Below are 16,946 nucleotides of genomic sequence, written 5' to 3'. Positions count from 1 at the left end.
GTCAGAAAATTGCAAATGAAATAAATGCATTATTTAAGCTACTGACTACACAACAATTTTTTTGTTATCTGTGAATCAGAATTAAATATACAACTAGTAGCGACCGGCTTCGTACGGGTGCATGTTTTTAATTGTTATATAAATATAATTTATACTCTTTAGCTCTCAGAGATAATGAAAAAAAATCTACCAGTAAAACAAAATGGAATTAGACCATAAGTTACGGAGATTAATCCTTACATAAAAAATATATACCTTTTAATAAATATACGATAGATATAGAGTATGTTTCAAATGTGATACAACAACAATAAGCAAGTACATATATTATGTTTATGATAGTAAAATTAAATCAATCAAATCAAAAACATTATAAACTTTTTGGCACATATATTTTATGTTCTAATGAATAAAACTGACTCAACTACAACTATAAATGGCTTAGTATATTTACGATTGAAGTTTATTGAAAACTGCTGAATTCAGCAATAAACACTATCTTTTGTGTGACACATTTAAGTGTGCGTACATTTTTTAATTATAGTTCAAAGAATACATGACATATAATGTATTTATTATATTTCCATACAAAGATATGTATCGATAGATTGGCGGGTAATAATTGTCACCTTTATCTGCACATACGTAAACGCGATAATAATGATGATTATAATCACATTGATAGTAGTTTCGTGTATACTTTTATAATAACAGACGTATTATTTGTGTTTTATCAACATTTAATAATTTGGTGATTCTAATTATTAATTGGTTTCAATAAATAATATTGCAATTTTCTGTGCATAAGGGTGTTGCATGTTTTATTATTGTGATGTGATATCGAACAATATACGTTAATTGAAAATGGGAGATCGCAGGATATTATTTTTATACGTCATTATAACTGCGTACCTACATGTTAATCATGGTAAGTATTTATTCATAACTGTTGCAGCATTATAACTTATTTATAGCCGCAGTGTTATTCTTTGAGAACTTCTCCGTAAAATAGTTGAAAACAAAACATACAGTAATACTCTATATTTTCCTTTAAATGTTATTATTGAAATAATCAATGTCTCATATCGTTAACTGACATTTTGAGATCGTGTTTTAGGATGAATTTCAAGTATTCTCATAGAATAATCTTTATAGACACATTTGCGTTAAGAAGACGATTTGAATTACGCGAATTGAAAGAATGTTTTGAAACATTTTCTATCTCTTATAATATAATTTCTGTTGTTGTGGTTCCATTATAAGCATCCTAATGGATCTTTCTATGTAGTCCTTTTGTCTACCTTTTTGAAAAGAGAATTCTAAAACGAAGTTTGACTCAGAATTCTTATCAACACCTTTTTTTATTTTGATATACCCTTGTTTTAATTTTTTATACTGTCAATAAACCTTTAATATAAGTTGCATTACTGATTAGCTTCCCCGAATTGCATTAAATTCAAATGTCCGAAACAATATTATGTGGATTTTGTAAAATCCTTATTTTGTTATTACTCAGAATAACGTCGAATTATTTTGCCGTATCATTATTTTCAAGTGACATGAAATTGGGTAATTTCGTGTAATTTTATACCAGCTACCAATATTTTCATAACAGAATTTCAATCTCGAATTGGTAAACAAAATATAAATTTGATATAACTAATACCACATGATATATTTAACCAATAGGTTTTACATCAGAAAACGAACATTTTAGAATTATATTTATTAACATTATTGTATGAATACTTCTTGATTCATATTTCTTATAGTGCCGATGTCTATAGGGGTAGGGATTAGTAGCCATAGTATGATGGGTAGTAATCACTACCCCTATTGAATTTTTTTTATTGAACATAGCGATAAAATTTTACACTAATAATATTCATCAATAACGTAACATATTTCAGGATGCTCGATAGATGGAATCCCAAATTGGTTCTTGCCTGAAAATACACGAATACTAGACACTGACAGAGGTGTCTTTTACAGAAGATCAACTACAGGCATAGAAGGTACGTTTTTCAATTTAATATTACAACTTGCATACATATTAATTGCAATTTTAATTAAGTGTCTAATTTCAATAAAATTCTGTATCCATCAATCCGCATCATCATCATCATCATCGGAGCAGTGTAATGGAATTAACTTCAAAACCCTCCTCAAAACCGAAAGGAGGATTTAGCCCGGCTATAACTTTTAAATATGAAATTTATTCTTAAGAAAATATTCCTTTTAAATATTAATTGTAATCGTAAAGGAAAACATAACATTTAAACATTTTGTGTTGTGTTTATCTAGATTAACTTTTAATCCTTGTAAAGCTTTATTTAAAAAATATATTTATCACTGTATGTTTAAATTTTAAACATACTTAACTATCGAATCTAAATTCAATTTGTTTCATTGAAATATTGTTCAATATTAAAATGTAAATAAATACAACCTCATTTCAATCCGTCTAGCCACAACGCTACGACAAACTGTCACACAGCATGATATTAATATATATGTACATAATCATTGATGCGTTTATAATTATGTAATTCCTGAACAAGAGTACGTACATTATGGCTGGTCTATGTTCATAGCTAGAATACGATAGATGGCGCTGTTCTGCTCAAGTTATGGACCGAAAATATTAATATTCACATACTAATTAGATATTAGTTTAGCGTTGATAAAGTAAATATTTATCAAATTTAGAATTACCTATAGTTCCAATTGACAATTATAACATTAATATAAAAAGTAAGGATATATTCGCGATTTTCAAAGAAACAATATCTGTAGCTATGCAAGCCACCTAGGTAATAATACCTACTTCGCATCTTGTATTCCAGAAGGCGAATGAACCAGTGAAACTGTAATATGCCTTATACTACATATTAGTTACTGGAGTTAGTGATGCATTGACTATAAAATGAATATTACAATATAAATCATTGTCATAACATAGTATGAAACAAAGTCCCTTACTGCTTTTTGTCCATATACTTAAATGTTTAACATTACGCAACGGATTTTGATGCGATTTTTTCATAGATAGAGTAATTCTAGAGGAACGTTTTTGTATAATATATAAATATACAATATATTTAGTTTCAGTATTGCAACCGTACGAATCTGGAACGGGTCTCTAGTTTCTCATAATGCTAATTTTATGGGCGATTACGTTTACTATTTAACATCAAGTGTACACTTTTCAGTCTAAGTAATACAACAAAAAAGTAATTGCTTGATCTAATTTTCGTCTTCAAAATGCGGCCCGGAAAAATAAAAACATATGTATATATAATATTGATTATATATTTTACGTTACAGATTTAGTCAGTGTTACACACAGAAATGAAGGCCTCAATGGAGGGCCTTACGTCACTGTGGCACTAGCAAACTCTGAGCTCACTGTTTCGACACATGACAATTACGAAACATACGAGGAAATTGAAACCGCACTATCTATTGGTTTCACGGCAATTTTTCGATGCACTGATGGTAGCACAAGAAATTTGGTAATTATTGCACAACATTACATTACCGAATGTTACGTAATGGCGACATTAACAAGTGATCTCTCACATACACCCTTTGAAAATCAAGCAGTCCAATAATGAGAAGAGACCATTGCGTACATAATTAACTTATTTTTCTCCAACCCTCACATGTAGCTACTATCTGTATTAATTACTTGGTGGCAGGGCCTTGTGCAAGCCCGTCTGGGTAGGTACCACCCACTCATCAGTTATTCTACCGCCAAATAACAGTACTTAGTATTGTTGTGTTCCCGTGTGAAGGGTGAGTGAGCCAGTGTAACTACAGGCACAAGGGATATAGCATCTTAGTTCCCAAGGTTGATGGCGCATTGACGATGTAAGGAATAGTTTATATTTTTACAGCGTCATTGTCTATGGTGATGGTGACCACTTACCATCAGGTGGCCCATAAGCTCGTTCGCCAACACATACCATAAAAAAAAATAGGATGTCTTAAAATGTTTACGACGTGATCCTTTAAATTCTAATATATTATCAAAACTGCACTACCATTGGTTTTATCCTCGTTATGTTGATTTTCTTTATTTTATAAAAGGCAGGCAGGATAGTTGTAATTAACTAAAATAAAAATGAATGAATTTCTTGCCGGTTCTTCTCGGTAGAACCTACCCCGAACTGGCGGTAGCTTCACTTAAAATAGTTATTAAATGACGATTCAAAAGTGCTTGTAAAAGCCTACTCGAATAAAGTATATTTAGATATTTATTTTTGATTTTATTTTAACAGGTTTTCAATATAGATATAACCGACACCAACAATAACGATCCTGTATTTAAACCAACGAACAGTTATGAAATCACGATAGCACCTCCAGTACCGCCAAACTTCTTACTCACTAACTGCATAAATGATATAATCGTCAGGGATATCGACTTAACAACGGAAAGGATTGACTTTACATTGGAAGGGAGTCCGTTATTTGAAATTGCATACGATGATTCGTCTACGGTACCGAAAGAATTCAAGGCGACTTTGAGAACTACGACGTTTATCAGATCTATCCCTGAGTCGATAACTCTAACAATTACAGCCACGGTAATTTAGTATTTATTTTAAACACATTTCTGAATTTCCACCTTTCCAAAGTCCATCAGAGTCAAATTTCAGTGACCCATTTAATTGAAGTAATAAGCGTAATAATTTTCAAATTAGTAAAATGTATTTAATTATTATATTTAATGTAACTTTATATTTACTATTTAATGCTATACTTATCCCAATCTATATACGGTAAGAACTAGAGAGAATTATCTATAAGATTCCATTTATAAAAGGCATGCTTCCTTCGAAGATATTGTATTCCAGTATTTCCGAGAAGGAAGACAGTAAACAGGAAATTAGGAAATAGACATGATACAAAAGTTAAATTACTGTTATTATTTGAAAAACTAACTCTAATGAAAAATAAAAACTCGACCAACACTCGCTTACTAGTTACTTTTTAATTAAATATTTTGTTTAGGACGTAGATAGAACTGGTGATAGCCGTAGAACAGCAACCGCTACGGTTAAAGTTTTAGCAGACACTCAGTTCGAGTTGCCCGACGAGCCAATTTTCTCGCAACCCTTCTACATAGCAAACTATACAAAAGAACATGAGTTCGTTCTACAAGATACCATTTATCTCCGCCAGGGTTACGACAGCGAAGTTAAATTTAGTTTGGAAGGACGTAAGTAATTGCTACCGAATAACATAAGTTCCGTAGACATGTAGACATTTACTTGGTAGTAGGGCTTTATGCAAGCCCGTCTGGGTAGGTACCACCCACTCATCAGTTATTCTACCGCCAAATAACAGTACTCAGTATTGTTATGTTCCGGTCTGAAGGGTGAGTGAGCCAGTGTAACTACAGGCACAATTGACATAACATCTTAGTTCCCAAGGTTGGTGGCACATTGACGATGTAAGGAATAGTTAATATTTCTTCCAGCGTCATTGTCTATGGGCGATAGTGACCACTTACCATCAGGTGGCCCATATGCTCGTCCGCCAACCTATACCATAAAAAAAAGACATATAAAATATGTTAATGGGGCCACTTAATTGAACTGAACACAACGTTTTCCATTTGTTCTAGAATATTTTGAAAATTTCGAACTTGTCGATAATGGAAACCAAATTACGTTCAATGTTAAAACTTCATTGCCCGATGAAGTGTATCAACAAAGAGAAATCTACCTCACAGTTGTAGCAGAGAGAGAATATACAAGTGGTGCAAATGCTATGATCGTTCTACTGCTACCTGAAGGTAAGTGAGTATATTTCATACGTATGTGTTTATCCTTTATATTTTAGGAAAACTAGAAACTTCGATCGATGTTAAGACTGGGTTTTATTAGATTATTATCTGAAAACTCTAATCTCAATACTGAATAATTGATAAAGATCTTCTCGCATATATTATTGTTATGCTAGGACAATGAAACTGTTATCGAAATTGTGGAAGTAAAATCAAAGTGAAAATAAGTAGTTAAGTTCAATAGTGATATATTATAAATAAAGATATATGCGTTTCCTTAAAACGAATACATTACTAATACAATGTCTTCGTTTTATTTTATCATATTTTTTTTTTCATATCAATGATGATATTTTAAAATCGTTCTACTAGCGAAAAGTTTATAGACTAAAAACGGTCAGACTTTTGAAGTTTGATGAGTCTTCATTGTGCCTATACTCTGATAAAGTTATTTTACATTATTACGATTATGTAGTTCTTTAAGTGATTTTAGTACGAATTTTATGTATAAATATAATAATAATATATACTTTTACATATTACTATATCACACAATCTGATCTCAAATAAAATAACAAAACCATTTAGTATAATGATTATAATCTCTTATCAGCATAATGTGATAATTTTTATATACATTTACATACTTACTTTTGGATATATCTTTGTTTTTTTTAATTTTACTTTGAAAATTTAATATAAATAATAATCATCAATTGCAGTAGCCTTAAATTCACAATTTAACAACAATTGTGTTTATTATATTTTGTGATAACATTATGATAAATAATAATCCATTCAACAATATATGTTACAAATAACAGCTTATTAAAACATTGAATATAAAATGACACTTTCAAGTCGTAAAATAACAATAAACGTATTACTTTTAAAGTGAATTCGCCGCAGGGGATTCCCCTCAGAAAATTATCATATTTGTAGTACGCGTAACATAACTATCCAATCACGAATCACTTACAATTAGTTATGTCCATAGTTTCAAAACATACAATTAAAAATGTTCTTCGCGGAAGTTTTTTCACAAGACCATATGATAATTAATTTGTGTTTATAATATATTTCGAGTTTGGCGATGAAAAAAACATTGAAACCTTGGTTTGATTAGATCATTGAAATTTGTATCAATCAATCCGCATTAGATTATGCAGTTTGGTTTAAAGTTCAAAAGCTCCGAGACTTTAGTGTAACAGAGAGAAATTTACAAAATGTTACTAAATGGAACTTTTTAGCAATTATAAAAAAAATCAGACTTTTAATGTATCTAGTAAAAAAGCGTGGACTTAACATTTGTTGACTTCCAAACAGGATATGTTATATACATATATAATTGTATTTAACTAACATGAGTCTATTTTTAAATGTTGATAAAGAGTTTATTGCTGGCTCTTCTCGGTAGAATCTACTTTTCGAACCAGCGGTAGCTTTATTCGTTTAATAGTTGTTAAATGACGATTCGAAACTGCTTGTTAAAGCCTACTTGAGTACAGTATATATTGAAATCATTTGAGTAAAAAAAAATGTTGCCCGTACGAAGAAGTCGATTATTAATTAATAATTATTAACGATTTATAACATAAGTTTTTAACATTTCAAAAATGTCCAGCAACCGAATTCATGCTAACGTTGCCTCAACTAAAACTGAACTTTGCAATAAATGTAGATTCGGTAACATTAATTAAACTATATTTATCTAAAACAAATAATATAATATGAAGTTCAAAATCGCTCGTATTGCAGACTTGCTATTAATCGGAATATCGTAATAAATATCCTTAGTGAACGCGTGTTTTTCTATAACTATCTCAATATGATATGATGCTCCAAACATGTACACAGTATGAGTATAAACAATAAACAATAGGAATTTGACTTTGATCTTGGATAATATTGAATGGTAATGACTATGGAATTTTTCATAAATGTTGTGATTCGAACCTAAGATGTTATATTTATCGTCGCGTACAAGGCATTGTTATGATATTTTCCTACAGCTATAACGGCGTATGATCCTTTTAAAAATACAATAATATTTTATTGCATATTTTTGTAACCGATAAAATGACGTTGTGCCAGAATTTAAAAACTCGATTGCACCCCAGACAGGAGGTACACGGTACGTATCTTGTGAGAAAATGAAAATAAGACCACCTAGAGTTAACAAATTGGATTTATTTATTTATTCATGCGCTCAAAATGATAATACTCCAACAGTACAAAAACAGTTACGATGTTTCCAAGTCATAACGAAATCCTAAAATTAATGTAATAGGCTATTTGACAATGCGAAAAATAAATTGTGAATTATTGTAATCAGTGTATATTATGTATTTAAAAATGGTTATTTACTAACGAAACTTGAATATAATACTTAATTTGTTCAAAAATCAATAAATAAAAATGCATTTTTTCAAACGTTTGTCACGTGACACAGAACGCTCCTGATTGGCCGGACTTATGATGAAGTCACTTTCTTGTAAACCTTGCTTTTATTTGATATGTACCACAGATTAAAATACAGCAAAGTGACGTCACCGACCCCATTGCAGCGTCATATTGTCCAAGTAGCGTTTTCGCGCGTTATTTAAATATGGAATTTTTAATATGATATTTTTCGGCAACTTTTACTGGGTTCCTTAACCTCTATTAAATATTATAAAATGGATTTTAAAAACCAGTCAAATAGCCTATTATATAAGCGATACTAAATACTATCACGCATAACTATTAGTAAATCGAACGGATATGTAATATGTATAACATTTGTTATTTTACATATCCGTTTGATTTGAAAAGGTTACATAGAGTGTTATTACATCTGGTTTTTTCAGGTAAGTTATTAATATATGAAGGCATGTAATGATATTATATTAAAAAAGTTTGTTACAAGAACGAAAACCACACTTTTTAATATGTTATAGTAAACTTATATTTCGGAAAAAAAAAAACAGTATATTTATTTTCACAGTTATTAAACCTAACAGATAACATGTATTTAAATCTATTTTGTTCACATGTTGCCTACATCTTTACAAAATATTGAGACAACAATTAATAATTATACTCGATTTTTTTTTTCGTTGTAACGATGACGTTTATCCATAGTTGTTACACTTTCTTATTTGGAATACATAACAACTGAATTGTTACACATAATTTTATTAATTTTAGTGGAATACATAAGAAAATGTATATAATTTGGAATAACGTACAGTCTTTTGAATATGGCTTTTTTGTGTGTGTCTTTGCAGCTAGGGAATTAAAATTTGAGAAGCCTTTGTATAGTGGAACTTTAGAAGGGTATTCTATTACTCTAGAAGCTATTATTTTGGACATAGGGTACTATAATGACATAATTTTTAATCTCAATGGAGGTAAGTACATTTAAATCTTCTTGATAAACCCTTTTATTCGACTGCCCAATAATTTTAATTTGTTCGTAAGTGAGTTGATTTTTTACACCATAACCATTAAAATGCCTAAACAGATTTAAAGGTACGATGTATCGTTAGAATCATTACATCGTCCCAAAAATATCAACTTTAGAGTGTTTTTGAAAATAATCTTATATTTTTGGGGGGGGGGGGTCAATCGTATCTCCTCAATTTAATATTTTAAATAGATTTTATTAATTGCAATATTTATAGCAAACTATTTTATTTACAAAACAAATAAATAAAACTTTGCTCAACAGACTATGTGAATTATTTTACTGTAAATAATATTCAGAATACAGTATCGATAGAGGTACAACAGGAAGTTTCAGAAAATATCATAAGGGAAAACAATTTTATTGTTTTGACCTTGGTTGCATCTGGTGTAAATGCCATAACAACTTCTACGACAATTTTCCTGGAAATAATGAAGCCTGATTTCGTCACACCTGTTTTTAGTCAAAAAATATATAATGGACTGTATTCAAATGATTCAATGGTAAATTTTCAAGACATCAGCTTATTCCAAGGTTATGACGAAACAGTTACTTTTGATTTGGTGGGAGGTGAGTATTAATATAAACTTATGTAATTAAATACTCTGTAATATTTATTATGTAAATTCGATAAAAGTTTACGAAAATTAGGTATACGATTTTAAGATACAATGAAAGTTAGTATTTGATACTACGCTGAAACCAATACTTTAATAGATTAATATTATGTGTCGTCTTTTTTAACACTTTAAATATTCTATAATTATTATTTGATTATCTTATTACGTTTACTCCATGTTTTAACGTACCTTGTTGGCTTATTTAAACCTTATTTGGTATGAAATTTGTATGTACAATACGATGTTGTATGTTGAAAATAAAAATAAAAAATAAAATAAATAAATACTGAAAAAATACGACCTCGAAATGTTAGAAACAGTTATTCTTAAAATGAAATAAAATATTTTTTAAATTTCAGATCATGCAAAGTATTTCTCGATGGAAACAACTACTAATAGTATAGTGCTAAATTTAAATTCAACCATTCCTGAGGATCTCATATTTAATGAAAAAGTAATATTATTCAATATTGTGGCTGAAAAACCGAGGACAGTCGGTGCGAATACCGCTATAGCCATAAAGTTTCCAGAAGGTAAATTAATATGGACACATTTTTATTTAAATTTTAGATCACAACGGAAATCTATCTGGGCTTGTTCCTTTAGCTAATATGACATTGTTATTAAAAGTTCAAATAATGGTGCTATCTTTAAAAAGTACAGTTAACATGTTCACATTACTCATTCATATTGCAGAACTAACGGAACCTACTATATTAAAGTTTTCTAAAAGCACTTACCATGGCGTATTAAAGGATGGCATACTAACTATGGAAGACATCGTTTTAATGTCAGGATTTACACTACAAACAATATTTACATTAAATGGAGGTAAGAAATATGTATATTTTATATGTTCAAAACTTGCAACAGAAAGTTCTTCCAAAAAAAGTAAAAAAAAATAAATAAATATATCATCACTTAGTCATAATAAATTAAATTGAAAATGATTTCAGATTTCAATCAACACTTCACTATTTCGAATGAAAATAATAAAGTAACAATCGCAATATCGAATTCAGATTCATTGGAAGAAATTGCAAAAAATAAATTTGTTGTATTAGAAATAGCAGCAACCGGAGAAAGGGCGGTGCCCGTAACAACAACCGTTATTATTGATATTCCGGAAATTATAATTTCATACCCAGTATTTGAAAGATCATTTTATAGAGGTTCTTATATAAAAGATAGTGGATTGGAATTCACAGAGGAAATATCTCTTCAACGAGGATATGACAGCAGCGTCGAATTCAGATTAGAAGGAGGTAGAAATTAATCTATAATTGATGAAAATATATTATCTAATATGGATAATAATAACGTAGAAATATTGCTTAACTTTTTTTTTCTATGACAGACAATTCACAGTGGTTCTCCTTAATACAAAACGATAATTTAGCTACACTTATTACAAATGAAAGAAATCCGTTACCTGATGATATAGTTGACAAGAACAGTCATTTGCTGTTTACCATAGTAGCTGATAAGCTTGGAACTACTGGTGGAAGAGCAGCAATACATATTGACTTACCAAAAGGTAGATTAAAGTTTTATTTTTTTGCTAAACGTTTCTAGATATATATTCTAATTTAGAGTAGATACGTCTACTAAAGCTAAGTTTAAAAATGTTGATCCATGTAACGTTTGCAATTTAAAATACCTGACGCTATATTTTATTAGAGTGTATATGCTTTTCTTTCAATACAAATGATTGATGCAAGTTATAAATACATACAATATATTAAATATTTTTATTTTAGAAACAAATGATCCTATTGTATTGCGATTCGAAAAAAATGAATACATCGGACGCATAAAAAATGAGTCTCTTGAATTAGAAGAAATACGGCTGTTGAATGAACATGACTTGTCTTCAATCGTACTAAGCTTATCAGGTGGTAAGTATGATTCATACTAAATAATTTTTAATTTTCCTATCATCATTTGATTAATTCAGAATTCAAATAAAACTAATTATAACGGATGAATCGCGTATATTAATTATTTTTAAACATCCCGACGTTTCGAGCACTTTGCAGTGTTCGTGGTCACGGGTAGGTAGGTAAAAAAAAAATAAATAAAAAATAATTAATATACGCGATTCATCCGTTATAATTAGTTTTATTTAAATGTGTAATAATCGCGAAAATTTAAGATAATTCAGAATTATTTTGCAGAATTTGTTTCATATTTTATGATTAAAGAAGAACCAGATTACATAACTATCCAACTCCTTGATATACCTAAAGAATTGATTGAAAATAATAATTTCATTGTACTCAATATGGAAGCATCTCACCCAAATGCTGTTAATGGATATACAACAATTATTTTGGATATTGTTAGGAATCAAGAATCTCAAATATTATCACCAACATTCGAACAGGCTTATTATATTGGAGAATATTCAGATCAAGAAGGTTTAATCTTCACAAACATGATTAAACTTAGTCAAGGATTCGATGAAACCGTTTCCTTTAAACTCGAAGGCGGTAAGTATTTGATGTTTTATTATAATAAATGAACACAGGCGAGATGGCCCAGTGGTTAGAACACATGCATCTTAACCGATGATTGCGGGTTCAAACCCAGACAAGCACCACTGAATATTTATGTGCTTAATTTGTGTTTATAATTCATCTCGTTTTCGGCGGTGAAGGAAAACATCGTGAAGAAACCTGTGTGGAATATGTTCCAAACCTTTTTCTCAAAGGGAGAGGAGTCATTTAGCCCAGCAGTGGGAAATTTATTGGCTGTTGTTGTTGTTCTCGTTGTTGAACATTAAAAATCGGATAATACGTTTATTTTTTTCCAGATAGTGCTCAATGGTTTGATTTAGTTGAAAAAGAAGAAAACAGTTTTTCACTATCAGTTAAAAATGACAATTTACACGAGATAACGAATCAATTTCCTCTAATATTTACTGTCGTCGCGCACAAAACTTCAACTGAATTTGCTCGAGCTGCTGTTATTATTACTCTTAAAGGTGATATGCAAAGATTTTATTTATCTATTTTTATATCGCTCACATAAGAACGAAGACCACAACTTACACATTGTATTAATATTCGCATAAAAAATCAAAATCAAAATAAACTTTATTCAAGTAGGCTTTTATAAGCACTTTTGAATCGTCATTTTACAATTAAGTGAAGCTACCACCGGTTCGGAAAGTAGATTCTACCGAGAAGAACCGACAAGAAACTCAGTAGTTACTCTTTTTTAACATTTAAAAAATACAAAGTCATGTTAATTAAATACAAATATTTAAATTAATGTTGGAAGTCAACAGGTATTAACTCCACGCTTTTTCATCATCTATACAATCTTGTAACGAATAATATGTTTTTCTACCAATGTATTTTTTACAAACGATTTGAATTTACTAAATGGCAAAGTTAAAAATGTCTGCGGAATTTTATTATAGAAACACATTACTAATAGATTTCCATCATCACATACATTAATACATTTCCATCGAACGTTTATTAAGATTGTATCTGTAATTTGAATATACTGGTTATCGCGTAATTGGTAAGATTAATTCAGTTGTAATCAATCCCCAGCAAGCGTACATGAGAGTAGTCAATTTGAGTCAATGTGTAAATGAGATCAAATCCGTATACTATAGCGTTTACACTTCGATTTTAGATTCAATAATTTAGTATTACGTAAAGTATTACAAGATTAATTACCAATACTATTTTTATTGTTTACATTTATAAACAATAGATCATATTAAATGAAAGATATGTCACAATTCCCACTACATACATTTACTTAATTTTGATGTAGTCGTATGTATAATATTATGTTATTCGAAACAAATAATGCGCAACTTTTAAGATTAAATACTCATAACTGTATATTAGTATTCTTTTCAGTTAAATTTATTCAAATAATGTTAAATGAATTAAATTATTACTTTCTTTTAGTGAACTTACTTCGTTTACCGATTCATATAAAATGAAACATAAAATCTTGTGACCAACGCGGCTTATACCAGCGGCATGGCCCATGTCAATTTTTTTTTTAATGTCCGGTTAATCACGTTTATCCACTCCACCTCATGGTAAGTGGAAATGGAATCCAAAAGCGAAGACGACTAGTACGCACACCAAGAATGAGCTGCACTAGTCACACTCGCCATGCCGGCCCGCAAGATGCCTCTTCATGCCTCTTTTGAAGGCACCCAGGTTATAAGAGGAGGGGAGGGGATCACAATACAATTGATAAAGCAGTGATGAGAGTCATAATAATGAAAAAAAAGATATATATTTAGTAGGGCTTTGTTGTAACCCCTCTAGGCGGATAACATAAACTCATCACAAATTCTAACTGATTTTAAAAAAGGGTATATAAATTTATCAATACACGAGACCTTAAACGGCGATAGCAACGAATGAAATAATAGCACTTGACTTAAAAGCATCAACGTCGAAGTCTAGATCATCGATCGCTATAATGGTCCTCGACATCAAAGTGAATAAAACGCTGGTTTTCGTAAAATTTAATTCTGACAGTCATCATACCAAAGAGGGTCTAGTAGGCTTCAGTAAAAAAAAACGTTGAACATGACAACATGATCCATTTCATTCATCGGAGTTGTATTCTCAAAATTTATTTTAATCGAATTAAGTCATGAAAAATAAATAATTTAGAACATCAAAACTAACGTCAGTTTAATATTCACACACACACGTCACACTTAATATTCAATATCATCATCACATGGTATAAAACAAAGTCGCTTACCGCTGTCTGTCCATATGTATGCTTACCTTTATTACGCAACGGATTTTGCAGCGCATTAAATTGAGTGTTTCGAGAGGAAGGTTTTTGTATTATATAATACATGAACAATATAGTTTACAAATACTGATCATTATAGGAGTGCTGAATGTAATGTCGTAAATAAACAAATTATGTAGTATAATTAGTATCAGTTATGCACTCATATAAAGCCGGGACGGGTCGCTAGTGTTAAATTGTACAACACCGACTACTAAGACTAACCGATTGAAAATATAAACCTTTAGTGAATTTTCGTTGTTGTTGAAGTGAGTTTAATTTTTATTCATAATGTTTCATTTTTACAACTTTAAAATTACTATGGAAACACAAACACTGAAACTCTCATGTATTGCTAAGAAAACTGTTACATGTGCAATATATAACCAAGCACGGTATTATAACAGTATTCAAGTATACCCGTTTAACTTATTACTTAAGTTTCTTCAGCAAGTGTAAGTTCTTAGTGGAGAAAAACATTAAACAGCATAGCAATTTGTAACTATGTATATTACTTAGCGAGTTTAACTAGAACCAAGGGAATTACTTACAAAAAATAATTATAATGACATCATTACACTGACACTTACAACAGACACATATTTTGTTAGTAATGGGTTTGTTAAATTAATTTTTAGAATCACACACAAAGAAAAGGACGAATGTCGAATGAAACAGTAATACTATATTTTAAAACAATTAGCGTTTAAAATGTTTTTGAATATTCTTGGCACATTGTCTAATATATCGGAAAGTGCGTAGGTATTTCTGAAATAGCCATAATCTTAATGATGGTTACCATCAGGTAAATCAGCACATTTACTTGTCGTTATTAAATAAATATATTTTCTATTTTCATCATTTTCGATTGCAGTGGTTTTTGATAAATTTCTTCACAGACACACAGCTCTAAAACAGTATTAGAATACAGTCTACGGAACTAATAGGGGAGGCAGGTGATTAAGTCAAGTTATTCAACATGACGTCTCGTCATAATGGAGAACTTGCGTGATATTGATAATTCTACAATTTACTAAATAGAAACAACATTTCGAGCAAAACTAATAAAGCCGTGAATCATTTTATTTATCACTTATTTTATCGCATGTAAATGATTCAATTGCTCATTCCTAAGCCATATACGCGTTTGTTTTTGTTGTTGGTAAATATATTATACTGGGACTCTTTAAAACTGTCCTATTAAAATGTTGAAATTAATAAAATAAATATATAAATGTTTTTGATTTTTTCTTGCATTTTACTTAATGCTATGAATGCTAATCTTTAAAAATAATAAAAAAAATACTTAATATAATATTTTTTAGAATTATAAGCTGATCTTTAAAGTATCAAAAACAATGTAATAAATTATATGCTATGCATCTTCATTAGTAACATGATTCATATACGGATTTTAATTTTGTGTATTATTGAGTTCTTAATTAAGCAAGTTTAAATTTAAATAGCCAGTTGGATTTTAATTTATTGTTAATTGATTGATAGCAAAATTGTAATGCATTATGTGTATGTGAATTGATATTTTAGACTATACATTCTTTTAGAAATATACTTCAAAAAATGTTGCTAGGTACTCGTAGACATTGGCGCTGTTTCCAATGGAACTCACACACAGCGCTTACTATGCATTCAGGCGATTTTCGCACCGTGCTACTTGCTATATGCATGCTTTATGCACACAGTTTTCGCATCATAGATGTATAATGACGCAAGTAAGCCTCAAGAACTTGATGACATACGCCGCCCTTGTAATATAAAATTCGCAAATTTGATCCAATTCCTAGTTCATTACGCCATCACTGCAAACACAAGCGTTATGCTTAAAGGAAACAAAGGTAATATTAAAAAAAAAACATGAATTATTAGAATCTTAAAGAGACATTACTTAAATAAGACAAGTTATATATGATTGTGTATTATTATTCTATTTATCTACTGAACACTAAATATTGGACACTAATATATTATACCTTATTTTTATAGACTATTAAACCAACCTGGATTACAAGCTAAGATTTCAAAAATATCTACAAAAACAATTGACGAAAAACAAGACAAGAAAACTGGGAACTGTGATCTAAAATATTTTAGTACATTGTGTATCAAGATTTATTCATTGGAAGACGCAAACAAAAACAATTAAACAGGCTGAAATCGACTAAAAAACTAACAGTGGAAAATAATTCTGCAGTTTCATTTACTTTAATATCGTTTATACTTACAATATCTGAATTATTTTATTGTGACGAACAATAATAAAATGAATATTTTC

General features: G+C 29.9%; 2 protein-coding genes across 9 annotated transcripts in view; both read left to right on the top strand.

The window, feature by feature from the left end:
- The first annotated feature begins 701 nt into the window (after positions 1 to 701).
- LOC124530320 overlaps positions 702 to 16,946 on the top strand; it is a 33,085-nt gene continuing 16,840 nt past the window's right edge. For 5 of the 8 annotated variants that reach the window (XM_047104442.1, XM_047104447.1, XM_047104448.1 and 2 more), the window contains exons 1-6: positions 702 to 928; positions 1,911 to 2,015; positions 3,328 to 3,515; positions 4,284 to 4,592; positions 5,020 to 5,227; positions 5,636 to 5,806. In XM_047104442.1, the coding sequence (XP_046960398.1) occupies positions 865 to 928; positions 1,911 to 2,015; positions 3,328 to 3,515; positions 4,284 to 4,592; positions 5,020 to 5,227; positions 5,636 to 5,806 (1,045 nt within the window). In that variant the 5' untranslated portion in view covers positions 702 to 864. The remainder of the gene's footprint in view (positions 929 to 1,910; positions 2,016 to 3,327; positions 3,516 to 4,283; positions 4,593 to 5,019; positions 5,228 to 5,635; positions 5,807 to 16,946) is intronic. The other 3 variants (XM_047104443.1, XM_047104446.1, XM_047104444.1) reach the window with 1 other exon arrangement.
- On the top strand, positions 10,229 to 12,790 carry LOC124530322. The gene is made up of 7 exons (XM_047104449.1): positions 10,229 to 10,398; positions 10,562 to 10,696; positions 10,822 to 11,130; positions 11,223 to 11,402; positions 11,626 to 11,763; positions 12,043 to 12,357; positions 12,685 to 12,790. The coding sequence occupies exons 1-7, from the start codon at positions 10,245 to 10,247 to the stop codon at positions 12,702 to 12,704; spliced, it is 1,251 nt and encodes a 416-aa protein (XP_046960405.1). The 5' UTR covers positions 10,229 to 10,244; the 3' UTR covers positions 12,705 to 12,790.

The sequence above is a fragment of the Vanessa cardui genome, chromosome 6 (assembly GCF_905220365.1).
Source record: "Vanessa cardui chromosome 6, ilVanCard2.1, whole genome shotgun sequence".
Classification (NCBI taxonomy): Eukaryota; Metazoa; Arthropoda; class Insecta; order Lepidoptera; family Nymphalidae; genus Vanessa; species Vanessa cardui.
Note: the sequence above shows the minus strand (reverse complement) of the source record. Positions and strands in the feature narration are given on the sequence as shown.